The sequence below is a fragment of the Festucalex cinctus genome, chromosome 13 (genome assembly GCF_051991245.1).
Source record: "Festucalex cinctus isolate MCC-2025b chromosome 13, RoL_Fcin_1.0, whole genome shotgun sequence".
NCBI classification, from domain to species: Eukaryota; Metazoa; Chordata; class Actinopteri; order Syngnathiformes; family Syngnathidae; genus Festucalex; species Festucalex cinctus.
The window spans coordinates 18,477,360-18,502,324 of NC_135423.1; the positions used below are offsets into that span (position 1 = coordinate 18,477,360).

The following is a 24,965-nucleotide window of genomic DNA, read 5'->3' on the forward strand; positions in this document are numbered from 1 at the left end:
ACCTACCTACATTCCTGCAGGCAAAGAGCCCCCTCCTCCTTTCACGCTCCAGTCCACAACATGCAAGACTACCTCCACTCTGCTACACAGCTGGGGTGGGTCAAGCGTGTTATCAGATTCTGGGAAAAAAATAATACAATGTAGTGAAGTGATTCAGGTCTACTATCGTTGAATGAATGTCTTTTGTCAGTTTAGATTCAAACTTGACAGAACTGTTTGAAACTACATGTAATGTGATTAATTTGCATACATGTTCAATTACTTTAGAAGCACCAGCAAAGAAACTGGGGAGTGGGATGAAAGCATCAATATGTGCAAGTCAGTGAGAGTGATCCATGAAGTGGAAATAAAGACCAATCTTGCACAAGATATCACCTCCCCGGTGAGGACCTCACGTCACGTCCCACTAGGAGGAGGGCCTGGGAAAGACCCAGGACATGCCGGACAGACCTCTTGGCTGACCGGGTGATCTTCAGATCCTTCGATAAGCGCTGGACTAATGGCTGAGATGAGGGAAGTCTGGGCTTCTCTGCTTAGGTTACTCCCTCTGTGACCTTGGATAAGCAGAAGATGGATGGATGGATGGATGGATGGATGGATGGATGGATGGATGGATGGATTTAAGTAAGTACTGGAATTGAGGGTACTAAAGTGCATATAGTTGTTCTTATTTTTTTTACATTTATTTGTAAAGAATAACATCTAACAATGGTTTAAAAATAGCTATTTATACTAATATTTATGCATTTTATGTTTTACTATAAACTACTTTAATAATTGATTTTTTATAGGCAAGGCAAGTTTATTTGTATAGCAAATTTCACAAGGCAATTCACTGTGGTTTACACGAGGAAAGAAGCATCAACAAACACAGTAGTTAGTAACATTCAAACCAAAGAGAAAACCAAAGTCGGTTACATTTACCAAAAGAACATACACTGACAATGTTACAACATTATACAGCAAACTTTAAAAACATTTAATAACTAAAAAAAACATGATTTAAAACTACATAATAATAATAATAATAATAATAATAATAATAATAATAATAATAATAATAATAATAATAATAATAATGGATTTAGGAGGGAAATGTATTACTGATTCAACAAATCCTCCACCATGCATTTCTTTTGAAATCTCTTGACCACGGTAAGTAGGCCTATGTAAGGTGGAGAACCTGAGGCTTACTGGAATCGAGTACTTTGATGGAGAATCTCTTTTTGAGACAATTGCTATGTATACTGTAATAGGCTACTATACCCTGCTGAATTATTTGACAATGAGCGTCATCTGTTGGCTAAACCGCGAACTGCATTCTTGGCTGGCTATGTCTACGTTTCATAATAGAAATTCAATCAAGACAATGTTGTTAAATCTGGTGTCCTGGAAATAAATGTTCCAGTGACATTACTAAAATACATTATCTTGTCATGCCTTACAGTATAGGGAAATTCGCAAAGTTAAGCCCTGATTTTGTGTATATGTCACAAACTATGGAAATGTTTTAGATCTCTTTGTGATGGTGACTATGACGTACCTAAACCTCGTTTGTAGTGATCACGGGAGTCAAGTGATTTTCCAAACAAGCCACACCTTCTCTTCATTTGGCCGAATCGGATTCCACCATAATGTCCCTCCTAACCAACCACGGTGAGGGTGGAATGAGGCGCTTGTCTGGAATGTTGGAAGCGTGTGCGGGGTGTCAGTTGAGCAAAACATGGCAAAAAGTAGCAGATCCATTCGGTGTGTTTGGTGGATTTCGGCCGTGGCAGCTTTGTTTTGCTTGGGTTTTATCGCAGGTGAGTTACTGGCACAAATTGTGTGGAAATGGCAAGCTTTGATTGTACGAATTGCATGTGAAAGGAGGACGCGCGATCTTTGGTGGAGTTACATAGACAAATGGGACACTGATCATTTTAACATATATTACGTAGGTTGACATTGAACGACTTTGAAAGTAGTCTGCAGGGGACGAATTAGCCTATATAGTGCGCGTGCGCGACTTTCATCTTTCCGAAACATTTCAGTGTGGACAGTATTTCTCAGTCTGTGGCTGTTCTGGCGTGAACGACTGCCTGGACGGACAGCCATGTTTACGCCCATAATTATTATCTTAGTTTGTTGTTTACGAAACAATTGAGTTGGAATAAATGCAAGAAGAATAACTGTATTCCAATATTCTTTAGTTTAATCCATTGAATGCCAACCAATGTGGTCAAGTTTCACTTAATTGGTCAGAAAATTATAACAAATACTGTATCTTTGTCCATCTATCTATGCCAGCAACTTCTAGTGACAGACAGGACAATAAACTATCTTCTAATAGATGGCAGAAAGTAGTCTATATAGTTGACATTTGTAGTCACTTTTTGTGACAATTTTGTTTGATGGTGTGCCGTAAAAATTGTCAAACTTAAAATGTGTGCCTTGGCTCGTTTACTCTTGAGTATTAAAGTAATACTTTGAGAGTAGAATTTACCAACCTGGTTACCTGGAACTAGACTGCCATTGCTCGTTATTGTCTAAACAACATCACAACATAATGCTGCACAGCTAACACAGACCAAAGGTTTTACAACACTTCTCAGACAGTTGAGCGTGTTCTCAAGCTATTTGCAACATTGCACTGCTGTACTTAGCAACTGCCACCAATTTGTGTACACGCTGTAGGCTGGTTAGCAAAGCCCACCAAGGCAAACTATGCAAGCAGAGCCTCCAGTCAATATATGTGGCAGTTTCTGGATGAAATGCAGCCTAACATGATCAGAGAGCACCTCAGGTAAGACGCCATTCATCCTGTCAGTGATTATCCCAAAACAAATGTACTTAAGCACTTATTTTTTTCCCCCCTTCAAGGAAATTTACACGTCTCCCCCACCTGTCTGGCACGGAGCAGAACCTGAAATATGCGGAGCAGATTCAGCAAGAGTGGCGGGAATTTGGCTTGGACTCAGTTGAGATGGTGCCATATGATGTCCTGTTGTCCTACCCCAACGTATCACAACCCAATTACATTGCGATCATTGATGCACAAGGGAATGAGGTAATCCGCTTTCTTAAAGTGTGAAGACACTTGCGTTGAATACTGTGCACAGCCCAGAAGTGCACTAACTGGAAACTGGAAAACATTAGGAGACATCCAAATCATTTTTAGTTGCCAAGTATAGGAAAACACAGACCCCAAAATTCCCTCTAAATCTCATTTTAAACCAATCATTGTGAATAACGTCGTAGAAGTGATTAGTGGAAGGCCAATTTCCATTCCATCTTGACAGGTTAGGTGAGTTTGGTGTGTGAAGAATGAAAAAAAAGAATGTAAGGCTGGCCAACCATGCACATGGACAATAAAAATCCTACAGCCAGACTATAAAAAAAAACAACTCTTTAAAAATAAAGAAAAAAAACTGTTCCCCTAAGAGTTTTGTTTTTTAATCTAGTTAAATTTCATCTGATTCGTTGTTCTTAAGGTTTTCAGCACATCCTTGGCTGAGCCCAGTCCTGAGGGTTATGAAGATGTCACCAACATTGTTCCTCCCTACAGTGCCTACTCAGCTAAAGGACAACCTGAGGTGCGCAAACAAACAAAAATAGAATTAAAATTCTCATGCTGAAACAACAAAAATATGCACAGTCAATTAGAATTCCCCCCCACCCCCATGCTCATTCTGTCCAGGGGGACTTGGTGTATGTCAACTATGGCCGCACTGAAGACTTTTCTCAGTTGGAGAGGCAGATGGGAATTAATGTGACTGGCAAGATTGTCATTGTCAGATATGGGAAGATATTCCGAGGCAATAAGGTAGGAAATACACTCCACAGATTTCAAATTATGGTTGAGTTGAGTTAAAAATGCTGTGTAAAGTGTGTTCTAAAATATTCTTAATGCTTGTGCATTGTGACATCATGCCAAAGACATATTAGGAGAACTAAAACGGTATTCAATTTCTCTTCAATGCATTCGTTAATTACTGTGGATTTGCTGTCTCTGTTGCCTCCACCAGGTGAAGAATGCCATGTTGGCAGGCGCAAAAGGACTTATTTTGTTCTCCGATCCAGCTGATTACAGTGCAGATGGAGTCAAGGTAAATATTGTTTTTTTAATTCAAGACGTAACTTATACCAATTACAATAATAAAGAAATTACTTGATGTACCATCACAACAGTCAGTCGACTACTGAGCGCACCAAAATCGCTGCCACTGTCTGCTTTGAATGATGCGCATGCATTTATCAGAAATCTTACTAGCTTTGATGTGGGCAGCCGTATCCTGAAGGCTGGAACCTTCCGGGTGGTGGAGCTCAGAGAGGAAATGTTATGAACCTGAATGGAGCTGGAGACTCTCTCACACCTGGCTACCCTGCTAAAGGTGTGTATTTGTATGTTTTGTTTATGCTGAGAACACTAGCTTAAAAAAAATCATAGCAATCAGGTTTGACATAATAAAGTGACTTAGTGGTTAACCAAAAAAAAAAAAAAAGTTTAAACCAGGAAATAGTCCAGTAACTGACAAATAGAGGGTTGTGTTATATTTTTATGCTGGCTCATTAAAGAAAACAGCAAGTCTCACGACCCCCATGACCTTTGCACTATATGTGTAATGGACGGTTTGTTCTCTTGCAGAATACACGTACAGATCCCGTCCTGAGGATGGAGTGGGACTTCCCAGCATCCCTGTGCATCCCATTGGCTACCATGATGCATTTCACCTCCTCAAGTACATTGTTATACACATTTCCTTGAAGTTGATAATGCAAATGAATTAAGTAACATTCACTGATGATCCACTCAACAGGAATATGGGAGGACAAATTCCTCCAAACAACTGGAAAGGAGCTTTAAATGTCTCTTACAGAATCGGTCCAGGTTTTACTGATGACTTCAAGAGCCAGTAAGTGCTTGAGTGTGTGTGGTTTGTGTCCACTTTTCCCCGGGGAGAGTCCTGTAATCTCACTCCACCATTCATGTTTTAGCCTTTGGGTTTTTGTTTTGTTGCTGATTTTGTTTGGCTTCTGGCTAATGAGCTCGCGGCAAGTTGCCAAATGAGCACAATGGAGGCTTTGTATCGCTTGGGGGAAGCTACAAACAGCATGTAAATTGAATTGCGTTTTAGTGAAAAGCACATGATCAAAAAAATATATTTCTGGTAAAATCACATTCTTCTTGTAAATGTGCTTGTTCTAGGCTAGTGCGCATGAACATCCACACCAACAATCAGGTGACAAGGATCTACAACGTCATTGGAAGGATAAGAGGCGTTCTCGAGCCAGGTACAAAGATATGACCCTGTAATACTGCATTTTGGATGATTTTTGGAGAACTTAATTATTTGCACACCAAAAAATATGTTCAGAGTAGACAAATGTTTGCTCCAATGCACATGAACACATACTTGCTGTTGATGTGTAGTTAGTTATCTCACAATGGGTTTATTTGGGATTATTTATGTGGTGCATTTGAGAGCATGACTTAAAAAAAAACATATTAAGGGAAATATATTAGTAAATGTGCACATATACAAGTAGACGAAGTGGTAACACTCACGTTCACCTTATGTCGAGTCTTGCGTGAACCAGAGTACATGACGAAAATCCATGAGCCAAGATTCAAACTTAGACCCTTGAATGTGAGCTAGGACCACTCCAGGAGCCCACGGGACTGTATTGCTATTCTGCCTTTTAACGTCTGAGCTGCATCTAGCTTATGTTTGCTGCAATTTTTTTAACATACGTACATTAGTGTAAGTTTGTAAACATGTTAAATTACGTTTTAGCACTGTATAGCTCAAAAGTTCAGTGCTAAAATGTAAAACCAAACTATAGTGTTCGTGGAGACAAGCTAGCTAGCTAGCCAGCTAACACAAATGAGAATATTTACTACCAAATAAATTCAGCAACTTTGTTACTTCACAAGTGTGTATGAAACTGGTAGCTCTTTACATTAGTAGTACCCAAGAAGTAGTTCTCAGTTTCAAAAAGGTTGGTAACGACTATGCTAACCACATTCTGCTCTAATAATAAAACTAGAAAAGTATATTAGATTAACATACCCTTTAGTACAAAAATAATCATTTGGGAAACTCATTTAGTCGCTAACGTTTTTTAAAAGCCAACTATATCAGAATCAAAGCTAGCTCAAACATTGTTATGACACTAATATCTTTGGCATGTGTTGGACTAGACAGGTATGTGATTCTGGGTGGACACCGGGACGCTTGGGTTTTCGGAGGAATTGATCCCATGTCGGGAGCTGCTCTTGTCCACGAAACTGTCCGCAGTGCTGGCAAGCTTCTCAGAAAGGGTAAGTACAGCTTTGACACGAGGCCTCAAGCATTGTGCCATGAATCAAGATGAAAATGTCTGCAGGGTGGAGGCCGAGAAGAACAATAATATTTGCCAGCTGGGATGCAGAAGAATTTGGATTGCTGGGCTCTACAGAATGGGCAGAGGTAGAATTTGTTAGCAGTCTTTGCAATGAGCTTACATGCTAAATATGATAAAGCCTAAATGTTTTGGTTCTCTCCACAACTTCTGCTAACGAACCTTGACTGTACTGTACTAGTTGTATAGTGTATAACATGAAAGCACATGCGCATGGTGTTCACTCCATATTCGTCAACAGGACAATGCCAAAGTGCTTCAGGAGAGAGCAGTAGCCTACATCAATGCAGACTCTGGCATAGAGGGTGAGAGTGCAAATATTTTTTTTCCCTGCCTATGTACTGGCTACAGCTTTTTAGGTGACTTGTGCGTTTGTCTTTTCAAGGTATGTACACACTCAGAGTTGACTGTACACCATCTCTGCACACACTAGTGTATGACCTCACTAAGCAGGTAAATGTAAACACACAAAATGCAAGTTTGGCAGCTAATTTGGTTAAAGTCTCTCTGTCTTTGTATGTGTGCAGATAGCCAGTCCAGAGAAAGAAGAGGAAGGAATTTCACTGTATGAAAGTTGGCATAAGAGAGACAATTGGACAAGTGACCGTGATGCGCCCAGGCAAGTTACGAAAGCCTCGCAATATACTGATAAAAACATTACAACTTGCTTATTAATTTTATCCATGCTATCACTGGCTTTGCACTAATCAATCAAAACAATTAAGGGTACCCGCCACTATGTGCTGTTGTGCAGGATCAGCAAGCTGGGCTCAGGAAGTGATTTCGAAGCCTATTTTGTCCGTCTGGGAATTGCTGCGGGCAGAGCAAGATACACCAAGAACAGGGTAATATTATTTACGATGTTATGGTTTGTAAATTTGGGACTAGTTTTGATTAGGGATGGTCAATACCACTTTTTTGCCAGACCGATAGTAATTACGGTAGTTGTCACTGATACCACTAGTACTTTTGATACATAAAATTTCCCCCAAAAACAATGACATAAGAAAGACCTACCGTATATTTACCAATCTACATTTTCCCTTAAAATTTCATGAAAGTAATGGAAATTTTCTATTCTAATTTCTAGTTCCTGATCATAAAACGGCCACAAGAGGGAGGCTGATACTGGTATCTGTTGTCATGGCAAGTACCAATATCTTGAAACAAGGCCTCCCCCCCCCCCCCCCCCATCATCAATTTTTCCATAATTAATCGTGATTAATCAATTTTTTTTTAACTACTTTCTATAAAGCATATATTTATTTCAGTAAAATCTCGGAATTAATGTAAAATTCTTAAATATAAAGTATATTTAGATTCTAAGACTGTTCTAGTTGTTTTCTTCATCTTGTCTTGAATTGAATTTTTCTCCTATAAAACACTGCTGAACAAGAATTTAAATGGACACTTTTTTTTTTTTTTTTGCTCATAGAAACAATCAAGTAAAACAGAAAGTAAAACTACTTATATATTTAAAAAAAATAAAAAATGCTTTTGTACATAGCGTCCAGCCACATTACAACTACTTGGACAGTAAAATGATATTTAAGCCAAGAGCTTGATCGAAAAGTGCGCTTTTACAAAGGAATTTAGTGGGGTCATCTGCAACTGTGTCATCACAAATCATATGAATCGGGTTTGTGTCGTCCTCCACCGAACCCCTGGGGTTCAATCAAACCCACTGATTGATTTAATGTGTCCTCTGTGTGTGCAGAAAAGCGAGCGCTACAGCAATTATCCCGTCTATCACACTGTGTACGAAACCTTCGAGGTCGTGGAGAAGTTTTACGACCCATCCTTCACAAGGCTTCGAGCTGTGGCTCAAGTAAGAGGCGGCCTCGTCTTCCTCCTGGCAGATTCCCAGATCATCCCTCTGGATGCCAACCAGTACGCCATCTCCCTCGACAAGTACGCACGCAGCATCGCGGGGATCGCACAAACGCAGCTGGAGAAGATGCAGACGTACGAGGTGTCATTTGGTCAGTCTCAACCAGTAAACACTGCTCAAAATCAGTTTTTTATGATCAATTAGTCACGTTTTTTTTTCCCCCCACATTTTGCACATACATTTGCAGACTCCTTGTTTTCAGCCGTTGAGAACTTCACTGTTGCAGCGAGGGAGTTTCACGAGCGCCTACAAAAGGTCAACAGAGCAGAGTAAGAAGACATTTCGTAAAAGTTGTCACATTAGACCAGTGGTGTCCAAACTACGGCCAGGGGGCCATTTGCGGCCTGCCGTCCATTTTTCAGTGGCCCGCGACATATGCTAAAAATGACTCTGTTTAAATAAAATAAACAAAACAAAAATGTTTGGAGATGGTCAAAGTAAGAAGGGAGGGTATCGAAAAACAGGTGCCATTAAAGGTTATTTTAGTTAACTAAAACTAATGAAAATCTAAAACAAAAATTCAAAAAACAATATTGTTCCCGACATAAAACAAAAACGAAAATGCTTTTTAAAAAAGGAAAACTAACTGGAACTATATTTTATGTTTATAAAACTAACTACTAACTATAATTATAGCAAACATGTCCTTTGTTTTAGTCTTTGGTAATTAATTTAATGCATGAGCCTTTGGGGATGATTTTAAATGTGATTTTTTTTTTTTTTATAGATTTATTTTGATATAAACCGGAATAATGACATTTGAAAGTATGTCACACAGAAGTGACGTCATCTCGCAGCAGCCAATAGAAAAGCACCAAAAGATGACGTTGCTCCCATGGTGTTTTTTTAAATATTGCGCACAAGTAATACACTTTTTTTTTTTTATATATATAATAATACTGAAACTAACAAACTAAAATAAAACTAAGCATTTTTTTTAAAGAACTAAACAAATAAAAAGTAACTAAAATGAGAATTTCAAAACTATAATAACCCTACTAACATATTACAAATAAATTGGTTTATATACTGTAGCATTTTTCTTAATATTCAAAAGCACAAATAAATTATTTGTACAATTTTTAGGACTAAACACAATTTCTCTTCATATCATGATGTGGCCCTCAAATGAAAAAGTTTGGACACCCCTGCATTGACAGACTAATATGTCAACGTGAACTCTTGAGTCCACATACTGAAGAAAGTTGGTCGATAAAGTGCACAATTTTCATTTGCATTGAGGTGGATGTTTCCGTGGATATCAGTCCTCTGCAGGTACGCGCAATGAATGATCAGCTCATGTTTCTGGAGAGGGCCTTTATCGACCCCCTGGGCTTACCTGGAAGACCATTCTACAGGTATTGCACACAAAATGAACCAGCTGTCATCTAGTCAACTGGTCGTCCATGAGCCATATGGCTGACCGAGGTTTTTATATCAAGTGATTGAGTAAATGCCATGCTTTTTGGGGATTGGGAGGGGCACATTAACTGTTAGGTTGCCAAACAATCAGCATATTACAAAATGTATTCTCTTGCAGGTAAATGTTGACTTTTTACGTTCATTCTCATTAACTGTATCTGAAACACACTTCATACATATATTTGAATTCATTATACAGTCTCGGCTCACCTGTTTTCCAGGCATGTGGTATTTGCCCCAAGCAGCCATAATAAATATGCAGGGGAGTCTTTCCCCGGCATCTACGACGCATTGTTCGACATTGAGCACTCAGCGGACCAAGAGAAAGCCTGGAATGAAGTGAAGCGACAAATCAGCATAGCAGCATTCACTGTCCATGCTGCTGCCATGACACTTCAACCGCCTGCATGATAATGGCTGTTACTGTATTTCTTGACGTCATAAAAAAAAAAAAAAAAAAAAAAAGTTATTCTGTGCAAGTCATAGCCATTTATACATCTATTTGTTATCCTACTGATGTAGTTCAGGTGGTCATAGGTAAGCTAAGGCACAGCCCAGTTGACCTCAGTGGAGAGGTGAGGTAGTGATCCCCTTTGCAATCAGAATTGATAGATTTTGCTGCTTAATTCATATTCCAAAAATACAGTACTAATCAGAATACTGTGTTTAGACTAGTGGAGGCGCACAAAACCACAGAATAAGGAGTAAGATCAGAAGCAACATCACAATAAACAGCCACTGTAAAAAGTGTGTATGCAGCTCCGCCCTCCGCTACCTTAATTTGTTGTGGTTGTGTGAGCTTCACCAACCACAGGAAATAGAGCTCGCCTTATTCTGGCGCAATTTCGCAAACACAGTAAAAGCAGAACAAAATTCCGCATAGAAATTTCAAGTTAGAGAAATCAGCATATTCTGCACAATGAATGCCTTTATTTATATTTGACAGAGATTGTACAGTGTACTGCGAGAAGAAACTACACCACTTTGAAATAACAGCAATAATAAAAACAGCACCATACAGGCTTACCTATACAGCGAAGAATAACCAACGTTTCGACGAGTAGCCAGTAGTCATCAAGGTGTAATGGTTACAGAAGGTGAAAATTAAGAATTTATAATGTAAATAAGTTTACAAATTAAACTTTTCTAAAAAATAGTGGAAATGTAATCAATTCACATTGCATCTTTAAACCAAGAGCACCATCTAGAGGAGTTTAAAAAAAAATAAAAAATCAAGTGCTTCAACAAAGCTTCATTTCCCAATCACTAATTGTGCAAAGAAAATGTTAGGGTTTACTTCCCCTTTAAAAATCCGATATGTATTTGTTTTGTGTGTTTCCCCAAATTACGATACCATATGGAAGTAATAGTATAACCTATAATTTGTTATACAGGATATCCTTAGTTTTACAGATAATAGCTCTAATTTTTGATTGATGTGGCTTCAAACAAAGCTTGGCATCAATGATCATTCCATGAAATTTATATAGTGTGTGAGTGAGAGAAAGTGAATGATGGGAAAATGTAAAAAAAAATTGTGTGCTAATTGATGGTTGATATTTATATGAAATACAGATTGTGCATCTTGGCACACTAAAGCCCCCCTTGATTTGTTGGTTAAACAAAATGGCAAATACAACTATTATACATTATAGTGCTGCAATTAAATATGAGAAACGTTAATCATATGTCACCCATATATGACAACTGGTTTGCTAATCAATGGATGTGTTTAGAATGTTGAAAAGCTTTAGTCATTTGTAGCATGGAACTGGTGCGTGCTTTCAGGGTAATGTACTGTCAAAGTCAATGAGTTCAATGTAAGGAGTTGAAGGCCCGTGATGTTGCATTTTCTAAATAAAAACCCATTGTATTGAATATTTGCTGGAAATCAAATGCACAAGATTCAGACAGCACAATTTGTCATTTAAAAATATTTTAATATGTAGTACAAGTAGTGAGAAATAGTGAAAAACAACATAAGGTCATAGTTAAAAAAAAAAAAAAAAAAAGTGCATACATTTTTATTCTGAGCGCTGTTGAACTGCTGTAAGGTTACAACATCCTCTTCACCATCTGTGGGATTTAAAAAAAAAAAAAAAAAAAAAGATGAGAATGTAGAAAAACAATCAGTTGTTGCTCCTCAAAAATAGTAGCAAAGCGTTTCCACCCAATAACTTGATCACCAGAGTATGTGAAGACACCCTCACCCATCAGTGTTTGTCATTAAGTGAGAGCCAACCACAAGCAAGTTAAAGCACCATGCAAATCATTTTCATTGATTATAGAGACCTCATCATTCTTCAAGGAAGATTTTCATGATTGATGGGACACATTCTTCTGAAAAGAGGGTGAGGTTTCACTAGTTAGGGGTTTCATCATGACTGAACAAGCTCATTTTCAAAGTGGAAATAATTATAAACATTTGAAGTAAACCATTAATAGAATGTCATCCTTTCTTTAAAATGGTAAATATTTGCTACAGCAATTGATTAATGGCAATGCAAAAAAAAAATAAAAATCAAACAATTTTATGTCTTGAAAAATCTGAAACACCTATTACAGGATTGTGATGTAAATGTTGATTAAAGATTAAAGAAACTGAGTGGGCATGCAATTCTTTTCCCACCTCTACATTCAAGAACATGTCCTCACCTTGCGAGCGCTTGCCGTCAACCGTGGAGACTTTGCAGGCTTGCTTGTAGTTTGAGGCGACTTGAAGCTGCCACCCTTGCCCGCTCGACCCGCCGCAGCACGGGAAGTAGCGGCCTTGCGCACGGCAGACCCGGGAGACGTCTTTGAGGTTTTGCCCGGTGACTTCCGGCTGGAACTGCGAAGCTTATTCAGGCCTCTTTTCAGATAGTTGCTGCTACTTTTCTTTGGTGTGTTGTCGATGCTGAACATCATGGACTGCCTGCGTTCAACCTGTGAAGAGAAAGTACATTTCTAAAATGACGAATGAATGAGCCATGGATCAGCGAGCAGAATGCCAGATTTTAATACTGTAGTGTATGCATAATGGGGTTAGCCGTCTATGACAACCTATGGGGAGAGATTTGTCTAAAACATATTAACATAAATTTGTGATTTTGACGTGGGGCAGAGCGATAACTATTCGCACAGTCACGGAGTGGGAGCGGAAACCATGCTGCTCGGCTGGAAGTCAGGCAAGCAAACCATTTGACCACAGCAACCCAGAAATTAAACATTACACAAATAAAACCTTTTGCCGAACTTACTGGACTGAGAGCAGGATGAAGTTGTGAGTTCGAGGGTCTGTTGCCGCTGTTCATATTTTTGGGAGTGAGGGGGCGGGGGAAGCAGCTGGCCTTCAATTTTTTCTGAAAAATAAAAATTTTAGAAAATAAAATGATTGGCCATAGTTTAAAAAAAAAAAAAAAAAAAAAAAAAAAAAAGATCCACAGTTAAGACACTAAACAAACAACTAAACAACCCTTAAATTTGATGTTTTTGCAAACAGACTAACCTCAGGTGACATTTGAGGACCATATAACGTCGACACAGACCGCTTTGTGCCTTTCGGGCTTTTCAGCCGAGAGGAGGTGGCCGATTGGGACGGTGGGTGGTCCGGCATCAAGGACAAACGGTGAGAACGGATGTTGGCTGTGGTACTCGACTGCCCCGCTGCGAGGGAGTGGCGATGGGAAGCGAGAGAGTCCTGCAGCTGGCCTGGCATGACAGACGCACGGCGAATGGTCTCTGTGGGGTCGCCTGTACGGACATCCTCGTCGGTGAAAGTCAAGATGCTCTTGAAGCCAGTCTGATGTGAGAGAAGGGTTTGAATTGATACCATAAACTGACATTGCGACTTCGGTCAACAATATATTTAAAATGTATTATTTTTACTGATATTGATTTACAGGGTCTACCAAATTGTTGTTACCTTTCTGTTAATGAAAGAAAACCCCACAGTGACCAAAGTAGCTAACTAACAGATCGAGGCATTCCATCAATGACTGCATGCCCATTTTGCTGACGGATGACGAATTGACGATTACAATTTGGTTCAGCTTGAAATGTTGATGGACTGACAATGACGGAAGGGTGTTCTGACTGTTGACACTCAAAATTCATTGACATGCCCGCCTCTGATCTGCACTATTGCAGAGCTCCATCATAATATGATGAGTCCAACTACAGTGGAAATATTTCATGTGCATTCCAGGTCGGAATTTGCTTTACAATATTTTGACAGGCATGCATCGGCACTTTGTACATGTAGGCATGTGCAAGAGCGTTTACAGGTTGCACCAATAGGAAAATATGTATCCTAGTGTTACTATGCAAGAGTTAAGAACCACTAATCTACCAACCTCAAACTCTACAGGATAGCTGCTCTTGAGATGAGGAAGGCAGGCTTTGTTCCTGGCCTGCAGCTCAGCAATCCTCATCCAGTCATCAGGCGCAGCATCTGGTTCATTCTCTGCCCCAACGCAGAACGTGCTTGCGGCTAAACATATCAGATAACAGAAAATTGAGTTTATAATCATTCTGAGCCTCATCTAAAGATCAGATGCCATTTAAAAAAAATAAAATAAAAAAAACAGCAAATGATGCTGTTTGAGTTATATTTTCTAAATTATGTCTCTACTGGGTTACAACTAGGTTGAAACTTACTCTGAGAATGGATCGTGCTCCGCCGATACCCAGGAAGACCGACGAGCTGGTTGCTGTCAGCGCCGGTCATTTTAGCAGGTGTGTCAAAAAGCTCCATGGATACAGGACGTGCACTGGAGAGGTTGGGCTGCGAGCGAACTGAAGCCACGCTGTAGAACGTCTCATCAGTTTCAGCACTGCCTGGAGTTTTCTGGAGAGGAGTCCAATAAGAGATTACCACGTAGCTTAAAGCAGAAAGCTTGACTACTTTGTCAGAACTCGTTAACTGACACTAGACAATGACGATGTCTGAACCAGGAAAGCAACAGCCTACCTATCATTTATTTGACAGTATATGGGTAAAATATCCTCTGTTCATTGGGTTCCATTACTATAATGGCGAGTCAGCGACATAACGAAAATTAGTACTCAAAGTCAAAATGCTCCCCCTAACCAATCTATGACTATCCTAAACTAACACGGTAGCAGTCATTACAGTAAATTTAGTGTTTGTGCAAATAACATTTCTTGTCCAAAACGTGTGTGGCGGCTGTGGATCAGGAGGTAGACTGGGTCGTCCAGTAACCGGAGGATCAGTTGTTCGATTCCCGCTATCTCCAAGTCAAGCGTTGTTGTGTCCTTGGGCACTTTACACACCTTGGCTCCAGTCCCCCTCAAACTGGTGAGTGGCTGCTGGTGCGACTGTTTGGTGGTGGTCGGAGGCACACACTGACAGCCACGCGTCAGTCAGTCTGCCCCACGGCAGCTGTGGCCTACGTATGTAGTTTACTGCCACCAGAGCGTGAATGTGTGAGTGCATGAATAATGTATCTACTGAAGCATCTGAGTGCTATACAAATCTAATGCATTATTATCATTATCATTATTATTATTATTATTATAACAGTGACCACGCGTGCCGTTTTGTGCTGCATGACACCGTATCATTCCACTGTGGAAACTAATTCATTGAAGGATGTTCTTAACATTATGTTGCTGCAGTTGTAAACAAAAGACCCCTTGATAGGAGTGAAACGCAGTTCTGGGAATGCTGGGAATTTGTTCAAATAAAACTCAGATGCATGTCACCAAGTTTACCTTTGTCATGGTTATGTTTATAACCTGTGTTGTCCTCCGTCTTTTGATAGACGACGATGGATTTATACAGGGGCAATCCACTTCTGTTTTGTCTTCTGTAGCGGTTCTAGACAAAGAAAATGTATATGCTTTATTTGTTTGTATTTTCCACATTATCATATTTACGTTTGTTACCATCCAAGTTGTAATTGCACAATTACAAATGTACACCAAGCTAAAACTAAAAGTCATCAGTCGTTAGAACACTGCCATTTACCTGTTGATATGTCTTGTATTTATCGGTGTAAAATAAAGAGTTTCCAGTGACGCAGCCTTCAGACCACAACGTTTGGCTGCTAGTCTCTCAGAGCTACGAACAAGTGGCGTGCTTGATTCATCAGGCGCTGAAAGCTTCCTGCAGAATTGGAGGACAAATATCATGCTATTTAAATTTAGGTTTACATATTGCTGTCATGGATGATTTTGTCACATCTTTTCCTGAGATGAATTTCTGTTCACTTTTTACTTAGCAAAATGCAACCTTGTGTTGTTCAGCGAGTCTTCAAGGGAGCTTTGATCCAGACTATCCGCGCTCATAATCCTCTTGGGGTCCACTTTCATGTGAAGATGCGAGTGTGAGTCCGGAACCTGCATATAACATGACTCAGATGTGCCTGTTTCATGGCCAGGGACTCGGTTGTGTGCACACAGGTTTCGGTCAACAAAGGCCACCTTCACATAAAAGGATAACATTGAACATTCATTACTTACACATAAGTATTCAAAAGAGATCAATTACTTATCCCGTCGCAGACGAGCTCTTGGTAAGACATTGACATTTTAAAGCGTGTACACAATGATGTCACAATGCATTGACATCAATACAGAGCATGCGCAGAAACATGCCACCCCTGTGAATCCGACTTGATCTGCCTTTTCAATCCGATTGATGTTTCTATCGAGCATTTTCATTCCATTATGTCAGTCAGATTTCTTATCAGAATAAATGGCTACATGTAAACCCACAGAGGCACAGGGAAAAACAGAGAGAAAATTGCATTGTACAAGATTTCAATTAATAGTTTAGCTTTAATTTGCACAACCAATGAAACTGAAGAAAAGGCAAAACCAACCTGTGCCTCCAAATGAGTGAGCTTGCTCAACATGTTTATTTCCTGGCTTTGAGCCTTTTCCAATTCCACCTGAAGCAGTTTGAGCTCCATACCAGTGGCCTTCACCTCCTGGTCTCTCTCCTCCAGGGAGTGCTTCAGCTTGGCAACCTCCTCTTGGCTATCTTGGAGAAGCTGCTTCTTGTTATTGTAGTGACTCACTGCTTTCTCCATCTACATGTTATATTTGCACTATAGTCAATGATTGAACATGAAGCTACCAATGAGTGCACATAGAACTGAACTCACACCTACCTGAGCTTTGTAGTGTTCCACAGCCTCTGTTTTAGCCTGCTCAGCTTCAGACAGGAAATTATTTGCCACTGCCAACTGATCTTTTAGCTGTCTGATTTCCTTGTATAGCAAATCTGACTTTGAAGAGCCTTTTTCTTTCAGTGTGGCCAACTGTTGCTCTTGAGCTTGCATGCGAACCCTCAGCATGGTTACCTCCTCTGAAGAGGATTCTATTAGACAGTGATACTTGTTTCTTTCCTGTGAAATCTCAATTTCTTTGTTTGCCATGAGATTAACATTTGCTTTGACTTGTTCTTCTGTAGTTTGAAGAGATTCAGTGACACTTTGTATTTGGCTCTTGAGACCCTCAATCTCATTTTTCAGCACCTCAGATTGTTTGCTACTCTCTACCTTAAACAAGTCTAACTTGTCTTCTTTGGTTTGGATTTTCTTCTTGAATTGCTTGGCCTCTTCCACCAGTTCCATGTTATGCTTTTTGAGTGCCTCTATGTGGACAGTGTAATTTTTCTCCAGACTGGCAATGATATCTTCTTTGGCCTTCACTTGGTCCTTTGCAATCCGGAGAGAATCATTCATAATCTTCAGCTGTTTCTCCAGACCATCAATCTTCTCAGTCTGCATGGAGCTCTCATTCACAAGACTGAGTTGTTCCTCCTTGGCATGTAGTTTTGAAGTCAGTTCGCTCACCTCTTGTTGAGAAGAAACCATCTGTGTCTGCAGTATCTCTATTTGCAGAGTGCTCTCTGAGTGCTGCTTGGCAATCAGACTCTCCTTGGATTTCAGATTCTCCTCAGCAGTCTTCAAAGATGAACTGTGCCTATTCACCTGTTCCTCCAAACTTTGGATGTCTTGATGAAAAAGGTCTGACTTCTCTGAAAACTGCTTGTTTAATGAAGTTATATACTCCTCTTTAGCCTGGATGTCCTCTTTCATGGTCCTTACACTCTCTTCGGACACAGTCAGTCGCTGCTGCAAAAGGTCTATTTGACCAGCACTTTCTTGCTCCTGCTTTGCAAGAAGATCCTGCAGTGATTGAACCTCATCCGCAGCCTTTGTCAAAGTGTTATTAAGACTTTCAACTTGACTTGTTAGTTGGTTTATCTGTTCTTGAAGGACTTCAGACTGCTTGACTTGTTTGGCCTTCTCTGCCAGCTCCATGTTATGCTTCTTGAGCGCCTCCATGTGGACAGTGTAATTTTTCTCCAGATTGGCAATGACGTCTTCTTTGGCCTTCACTTGGTCCTTTGCAATCCGGAGAGAATCATTCATACGCTCCAGCTGTTTATCCAGACCATCAATCTTCTCCAACTGCATGGAGTTCTCACTCACAAGCAGACTGAGCTGTTCCTCCTTGGCATGTTGTTTTGAAGTCAGTTTGCTCACCTCTTGTTGAGAAGAAACCATCTGTGTCTGCAGCGTTTCTATTTGCAGAGTACTCTCTGAATGCTGCTTGGCAATCAGACTCTCCTTGGATTTCAGATTGTCCTCAGCATTCTTCAAAGATGAACTGAGGCTTAACACCCGTTCCTCCAAACTTTGGATGTCTTGATGAACAAGTTCTGACTTCTCTGAAAACTGCTTGTTTAATGAAGTGATATATTCCTCTTTAGTCTGGATGTCCTCCTTCATGGTCCTTACACTCTCTTCGGACACAGTCAGTTGCTGCTGCAAAAGGTGTTTTTGATCAGCACTTTCCTGCTTCTGCTTTGCAAGTAGATCCTGCAGTGATTGGACCTCGTCCTCAGCCTTTGTCAAAGAGTTTTTCAGACTTTCAACTTGACTTCTTAGATGGTTAATCTGTTGTTGAAGGACTTCGGACTGCTTGAATTGTTTGGCGTCCTCCTCCATGTTATGCTTTTTGAGGGCCTCCATGTGGACAGTGTAATTTTTCTCCAGATTGGCAATAATATCTTCTTTGGCCTTCACTTGGTCCTTTGCAATCCGGAGAGAATCATTCATACGCTCCAGCTGTTTATCGAGACCATCAATCTTCTCAGACTGCATGGAGCTCTCATTCACAAGCAGACTGAGCTGTTCCTCCTTGCCGTGTAGTTTTGAAGTCAGTTCGCTCACCTCTTGTTGAGAAGAAACCATCTGTGTCTGCAGTATCTCTATTTGCAGAGTACTCTCTGAATGCTGCTTGGCAATCAGGCTCTCCTTGGATTTCAGATTCTCCTCAGCATTCTTAAAAGATGAACGGAGGCTATCCACCTGTTCCTCCAAACTTTGAATGTATTGGTGAAGAAGTTCGGACTTTTCTGAAAACTGCTTGTTTAATGAAGTGATATTCTCCTCTTTAGTCTGGATGTCCTTTTTCATGGTCCTTACACTCTCTTCGGACAAAGTCAGTTGCTGCTGCAAAAGGTATTTTTGACCAGCACTTTCTTGCTCCTGCTTTGCAAGAAGATCCTGCAGTGATTGAACCTCATCCTCAGCCTTTGTCAAAGTGTTATTAAGACTTTCAACTTGACTTGTTAGTTGGTTTATCTGTTCTTGACGGACTTCAGCCTGCTTGGAACTGTCCTTCTGCAAGATGACAAGTTGCTCGTTTCTGGCCTCTATCTCTGTACTAAGCCTGCAAGTCTCCACCTCACTGGCTATAATCTGTTGCTGAAGCACCTCCCTCTGCTTGATATTCTCTTGTTCAGTTTTAGCCAATAGCTCATGCTTAAGTTTAACTTTCTGTTCAGCACTTTGGACAGATGAGGTAAGATTTTCAACTTCCACTTTCAAAGTCTGGATTCTATTGTACAGAATGGCTTGCTGATTAGAATTCTCCAAATTTAGCTGAGCCAGCAACTGGTCTTTGGTTTCAATGTCATTTTTGTTTTTCACAGTTTCAATTGTAAAACCTTTAACTTCTTCTTTTAGGAAGTTAATTTGCTGATCTTTATCCCCCAATATTGATGTTAGATCATGAAATTTTGTTTCAAGAACTTTCAATTGTTCTTGGGTCTGATTAAGGAGGTATTCTTTCTCTCTACTAGTTTCTTTAAGGGTGTCCAATTCTTGCTGTAAAGCAGCATTAAGGTTCTGTAGTTCACTAATCTGCTGAGCTTTCTGTTGCTTGGTCTGCTCAAGTTGAAATTTAAGATGATCAAGCTCTTCTTGAAGGATTTCAGACTGCTTAGAACTATCCTTCTGCAATATGACAAGCTGCTCATTTGTGGCCTCTATCTCTGTACTAAGTCTGCAAGCTTCCACCTCACTGGCAATAACGTGTTGCTGGAGCGCTTCCCTCTGCTTGATATTCTCTTGTTTAGTTTTAGTCAACAGGTCATGCTGAAGTTGAACTTCTTGTTCAGCGCGTTGGACAGACAGCATTAGATTTTCGATTTCAACTGTCAAAGTCTGGATTCTATTCTGGAGAATGTCTTGCTGATTAGAATTGTCTGAACGTAGTTTATCTAGCATTTGGTCCTTTGTTTTGATTTCATTTTTGTTTTTCATAGTTTCACTTGTAAAAACTTCAACTTCTTCTTTGAGAAAGTTAATTTGGTGATCTTTTTCCACCAAAATTGATGTTAGATCATGAAACTTGGTTTCAAGAACTTTCATGTTTTCTTTGGTCTGATTAAGGAGATATTCTTTCTCTCTACTAGTTTCTTTAAGATTGTTCAATTCTTGTTGTAAAGTAACGATAAGATTCTGTAGTTCACTAATCTGCTGAGTTTTCTGCTGCTCCGTTTGCTCAAGTTGAAATTTAAGATGATCAATCTCTTTCTGAAGGGCTACTTTCTGCTCAGCCAGTTCCTTTTGTAGCTCTTTCAAAATGTGATCCTTGGCCCGAACAATGTCTTCAATATACAGGTTTTGTTGCTCCATAAGTTCTTTCTGTTGTGCGATTTCTTGCTCATACGCTGTAAGCTGCTGCATTTTGGCCTCCACATTGGCCTCAGCCTCCTTCAAGCAGCCAAATGTGCTGTCCACCTCATTCTTTAAGTGGTCAATTTCACGCTCCAGCTCATCTCTCTGACAATTTGAAAATAGAGGTTTTAAACAATATTATAAATTTAGAGAACACTTTTGTGAATATTTAAGACAATGCATTAAGAATATGTTGAATATGAATAACCCATGATACAGTACTTTACCTCAATTACAGGCCCCATGTTCTCGCCTACTTCTTTCTTTCTGGCTGCTCTAATTTCATCTTCTAAACATGAAATCTTTCCCTGCAGGATCTGAATTTGTTCATTCAGGAGCTCCTGTAATGAAACAAAACCTTAACATTGAAATTGTCATAAATCATTAACTGATTGATGGCAGCCAAAATGGGCCACGGGGCACAGTATGGAGAGGGGTTTCTCGGTATATACTAGGGGTGTTAAAAAAAAAATCAATTCGGCGATATATCGCGATACTACATCGCGCGATTCTCGAACCGATTCAATAATCGGCAGAATTGATTTTTTTTTTTTTTTTTTTAGGATTCACACCTTGAGCATGGAAGAATGTTATATGAACGGAACATTAAGCATTAACATTTTATTTTAATGCTGTTCAAACATGAAACAGATTACAACCTCTATAAGACTGAAATTTCAGATAAATAAATAATAAATTTTCATATAAATCTTACACTCTACAAGCTTACTGATTAGTATTTTCTAAATGTGAATGAAAAAAAAATCGCAACAATCGACTTATAAATTCGTATCGGGATTAATCGGTATCGAATCGAATCGTGACCTGTGAATCGTGATACGAATCGAATCGTCAGGTACTAGGCAATTCACACCCCTAGTATATACATCAGTAATTATGGTAGTAAGAAGTTAAAATCAGGGTGCAATGAATTAGTTCACACCAGGGATCTCAACCTCGCAGCTTGGGGCCACTAGTGGCAAGTGAGACAAGTTTTTTCAGGTCTAACTATATTGGCACCAACACTGGGATTCGTGCAGCCAATGGGTGTATTAAACAATATTATGTACCATTAGAGCACAATATTTAGTGGACTCACTGCCAGGGGTACAAACGACCAAGAACAAATCATAGCATAGGCCTTATCCATCACAGGCCAAAGTGGCTGGTAGCAGTGGTAGGTTTTTAATCAACACCCGCCAAAATGAATATTAGCCTGCATTTGGAGAGTTGGCAGGTGAACACCCCTACCTTTTCTGCAGTGGCTTGACTGAGTTCAGAGTGTAGGAAGTCCATTCTGGCTCTCCACTCCTCTTGACCAGCTGCTTGGGTTTCTGTCAGCCTTCCAACTTCAGCTTCAAATATGGACAGCTGTGCATACGTTGCACGCATCTGAGGAAATGCATGCCACTGTGACCTGTGCGTATTTTATACATAGACTGACAACAATATGATCACCAATTGTAGACTCTAATGGAGACCCAAACATATGAGCTATATGAAAAACTGACAAAAAATAATAATGCTGTTATTTGTAGTTGGAGAATGCACGACCTGATCACAAGCCATCACTCTTACAAAAATAACAAAGCAGTAAATGGGCAGGAGTGTAGTACCGTAGTCCGAGTCCTCTACTACATAAAAAATAAAGCCTGCATTTCATTGAGTAGTGACGGTTTGCGAGTGTTTGCAAAGGTAGCAATTCGTCGATGTTCTGTGAAAAGTTAAATCCATTTTTGTCATTTTTACGTTTATTGAATGAAACTGAATGCAGGCATTACCAAAAACATTTAAAAGAATGAATAAAAGTGTTTTTCACAAGACAGCGACGACATGTTGGTTTTTGGTCTGGGCTGGCTCAAGGTTGCAAACTGTGAAAAACTTTTGGGTAAGACAGAGAGACAGAGAGAGTGTTAGAGAGAGAGAGTTAGAGAGAGAGAGAGTGTTAGAGAGAGAGAGTTAGAGAGAGAGAGAGAGTGTTAGAGAGAGAGTGTTAGAGAGAGAGAGTGTTAGAGAGAGAGAGAGAGTTAGAGAGTTAGAGAGCGAGAGAGCGAGAAAAATACTGTTGGCGAATGTCTTTGCAGCCGTTCGCAACATTTACCAACCCCTGATGAAAAACCTACCATACATTTGCTACATCTGGCTACATTGCCAAAGGCTCTCTCAAGCCTTCACCACTAACACAGCATGACACATATCCTTGATTTACAATGCATAATTGATGAGCAATTTAGTCATTAATTTAAATAACGTATTTACATCTTAGATTGAGTTACTCCTCAAATATATTTTTATTCCAGGAGCAATATTTACACATATACCTTAATTCAACATAAGATGATTCGAAACCAGATGTGGCTAAGAGAAGGCATAGTGATTATAAGGAGCTTTGTTCAAGTGTTTATACCTGTGAAGAGAGGACACCGTTCTCCTCTTCAAGTTCACTGACTTTTCGCTCCATCAGTGAACAGTTCTTTTTACAGTCTTTGTTTTCTTTCAGAATTTCATTGAGTCGCCGTTGTAACCTAAGAAAGAAAAGAAAAAGTGGGAACGGTGAGTAACACACTTAAGTACTGTATTGGGGTAGACAAATATGGTTCATGAAAATGACTAGGCTTTGCAAAACAGTGCTGTACTGTGTTTATTGTCTATAATGCAGAGAGGTAAACTGGTCTTACGAGCAATTCTTGGTCTCAAGTTCATTAATTTGTTCCCTGGTAGAATGGTCTTGATCGCTCTGCTCCCTTTTCATCTTGTCCAAACGATACTGCAACTGGTTAATTTGAGATTCTGAGGAAAACAAGTGGGAAAAAAAAGAAACTAAACCAAAATACTTGGATTACTCCAAGTGCATTTGAACATTCATTTTCTGTAGCGCTTGCGCTTGCCCTTACTATTGATCGTATATGAGCTGGAGCTTTGGTCGTTGCAATCTATTAGTTCATCACTAGATGGAAGTTGATTCTACACACTGTACCTTTAAGCAGTCAGGTTAGCATTCTACTAGTTGGCAATGTCGATTTGAACTTGATTTATTATTCAGCCCCTCACAGCAACCGACACAGGTAGGCCTGAGCCAAATTTCAAACCCAGAACCACACAACTGTGAGACAGGAATGCCAGCATATTGGCTACCACACTGATCATGGCCACCCAATTTAAGACAAGTCAGTTGTACATGGTTAGGATGCATGTTTTTCCCCCTTGCATAAAATATTAAGAAACAGAGGACTAACAATGGCAAAATTATAAACAATCAGGATTTTAACACATTAAAACAAAACCATTACCTCTTTGTGCAATGAGGCCAATCTTGCTGGCAAGCTCCCTCTCCAGTCCATCCCTATAATCTCTCTCTTCGACCATCTGCCGCTGTATCCTCCTCAATTGGAATTTGGGAGTGTTCATTATATCCTGGAGAGGAGATTTGCTGTGGGAATAAATAATCAAGTAAAATAATTAACAATACTAACAAACACAATGCTTTAAATCTAATGAACTGTCTCACTAATTAGCACTAGGATCTAACGATAACAGCAATATCGTCGTCATGTCACAATATTAAAATTCCATTTGTACAGTTCTAGCACCCTCTGATGGCTACTTTTTTTTAGTGTAATTTAATTTTCATAAGGCATTTTTTTGGCCCTTCTATGTTTAAAAATTCGCACTAATGGTCAGATGAAGATAACATAATATGCTTGTGAAGGAAGTCAATATGTGGAGGAACTCTGTGTGCATTAGCAAGTAAGTTTCTTAATAAGTGTTAGTAGAGATTATATGCACTGCTATTATGTCCAAAAAAAAAAAAACACACACACACTAGACCTTTTCTTTAGTATAAGTGTTTTTTTTTTTTTTTTTTAACAATATTACGACCTTTTTAAATAAATAAATACACAATAACAATTACATACGGCCTTGGCGCTTATTGTTTTCGTCACTGTCGCATATCCTGCCCCCAAACACGATATTGCTTTATGATTGGTCCAAAGGACCGGTAAAAAATCAGCGGGCTCGGGACAAGATGGATTCTCAAGGGTTGCTAAAGTCACAAATCCCACAAGAATTCATCTTGCAGGAAAGGTTAGCATCCTCCACCAATGCCCAGATGAGTACAAAGGGTCCTGACTGCGCCTATCAACTTGTACCTTCCATTCAGTGTGGAAGTGCTCGTGGTGAAATTTCTTTGTTGTTGGGAAAGAGGACTGCATTTAACAATTCATGTCAGGTGGCAGTTGCGAGAAACAAAGTGACAAGTTCCACAATGCAATTACAGAACA

The 24,965-nt window shown here is 39.7% G+C and overlaps 3 protein-coding genes across 13 annotated transcripts in view; 1 reads left to right on the top strand and 2 right to left on the bottom strand.

Moving 5' to 3' along the window:
- LOC144032872 (NADPH oxidase 4-like) overlaps positions 1-5,680 on the bottom strand; it is a 20,612-nt gene extending 14,932 nt beyond the window's left edge. Inside the window, exons 1-2 of one of the 4 annotated variants that reach the window (XM_077540373.1) lie at positions 5,555-5,680; positions 7-554 (exon numbers count right to left, since the gene is read on the bottom strand). The gene's annotated coding sequence lies outside the window, so the exon portion shown is untranslated. Of the gene's footprint in view, positions 1-6; positions 1,418-5,548 lie in introns of those variants that run through there. The other 3 variants (XM_077540374.1, XM_077540371.1, XM_077540370.1) reach the window with 3 other exon arrangements.
- On the top strand, positions 1,600-12,218 carry LOC144032869 (putative N-acetylated-alpha-linked acidic dipeptidase). 2 transcript variants are annotated; one of them, XR_013287814.1, is made up of 20 exons: positions 1,600-1,805; positions 2,677-2,785; positions 2,863-3,049; positions 3,474-3,575; positions 3,680-3,805; positions 4,008-4,088; positions 4,268-4,373; positions 4,628-4,721; positions 4,800-4,895; positions 5,189-5,274; positions 6,185-6,304; positions 6,370-6,452; positions 6,626-6,689; positions 6,770-6,837; positions 6,912-7,003; positions 7,139-7,229; positions 8,102-8,366; positions 8,463-8,544; positions 9,518-9,633; positions 9,919-10,065. XR_013287814.1 is itself a non-coding variant. In XM_077540361.1 (20 exons), the coding sequence occupies exons 1-20, from the start codon at positions 1,724-1,726 to the stop codon at positions 10,106-10,108; spliced, it is 2,217 nt and encodes a 738-aa protein (XP_077396487.1). In that variant the 5' UTR covers positions 1,601-1,723; the 3' UTR covers positions 10,109-12,218. The 2 variants fall into 2 exon arrangements, 1 of the variants encoding a protein (XP_077396487.1); XM_077540361.1 differs by having other exon boundaries at positions 1,601-1,805; positions 9,541-9,633; positions 9,919-12,218.
- Positions 11,617-24,965, bottom strand: part of LOC144032865 (uncharacterized) — a 17,351-nt gene continuing 4,002 nt past the window's right edge. For 2 of the 7 annotated variants that reach the window (XM_077540350.1, XM_077540351.1), the window contains exons 9-25: positions 23,973-24,112; positions 23,361-23,472; positions 23,090-23,207; positions 21,934-22,074; positions 20,910-21,023; positions 16,816-20,787; positions 16,525-16,734; positions 15,918-16,123; positions 15,669-15,806; positions 15,413-15,518; positions 14,336-14,525; positions 14,032-14,168; positions 13,185-13,478; positions 12,937-13,038; positions 12,353-12,622; positions 11,990-12,037; positions 11,617-11,773 (exon numbers count right to left, since the gene is read on the bottom strand). In XM_077540350.1, the coding sequence (XP_077396476.1) occupies positions 12,014-12,037; positions 12,353-12,622; positions 12,937-13,038; positions 13,185-13,478; positions 14,032-14,168; positions 14,336-14,525; positions 15,413-15,518; positions 15,669-15,806; positions 15,918-16,123; positions 16,525-16,734; positions 16,816-20,787; positions 20,910-21,023; positions 21,934-22,074; positions 23,090-23,207; positions 23,361-23,472; positions 23,973-24,112 (6,274 nt within the window). In that variant the 3' untranslated portion in view covers positions 11,617-11,773; positions 11,990-12,013. The remainder of the gene's footprint in view (positions 11,774-11,989; positions 12,038-12,352; positions 12,623-12,936; positions 13,039-13,184; positions 13,479-14,031; positions 14,169-14,335; positions 14,526-15,412; positions 15,519-15,668; positions 15,807-15,917; positions 16,124-16,524; positions 16,735-16,815; positions 20,788-20,909; positions 21,024-21,933; positions 22,075-23,089; positions 23,208-23,360; positions 23,473-23,972; positions 24,113-24,965) is intronic. The other 5 variants (XM_077540357.1, XM_077540356.1, XM_077540354.1 and 2 more) reach the window with 5 other exon arrangements.

Bases quoted from the DNA above. Each gene is read 5' to 3' on its own strand.
- LOC144032869 (XM_077540361.1), top strand. From the start codon at position 1,724: ATGGCAAAAAGTAGCAGATCCATTCGGTGTGTTTGGTGGATTTCGGCC. The intron at 4,722-4,799 runs GTACATTGTTAT...TCCACTCAACAG, and splicing joins GATGCATTTCACCTCCTCAA to GAATATGGGAGGACAAATTC. The intron at 4,896-5,188 runs GTAAGTGCTTGA...TGCTTGTTCTAG, and splicing joins ACTGATGACTTCAAGAGCCA to GCTAGTGCGCATGAACATCC.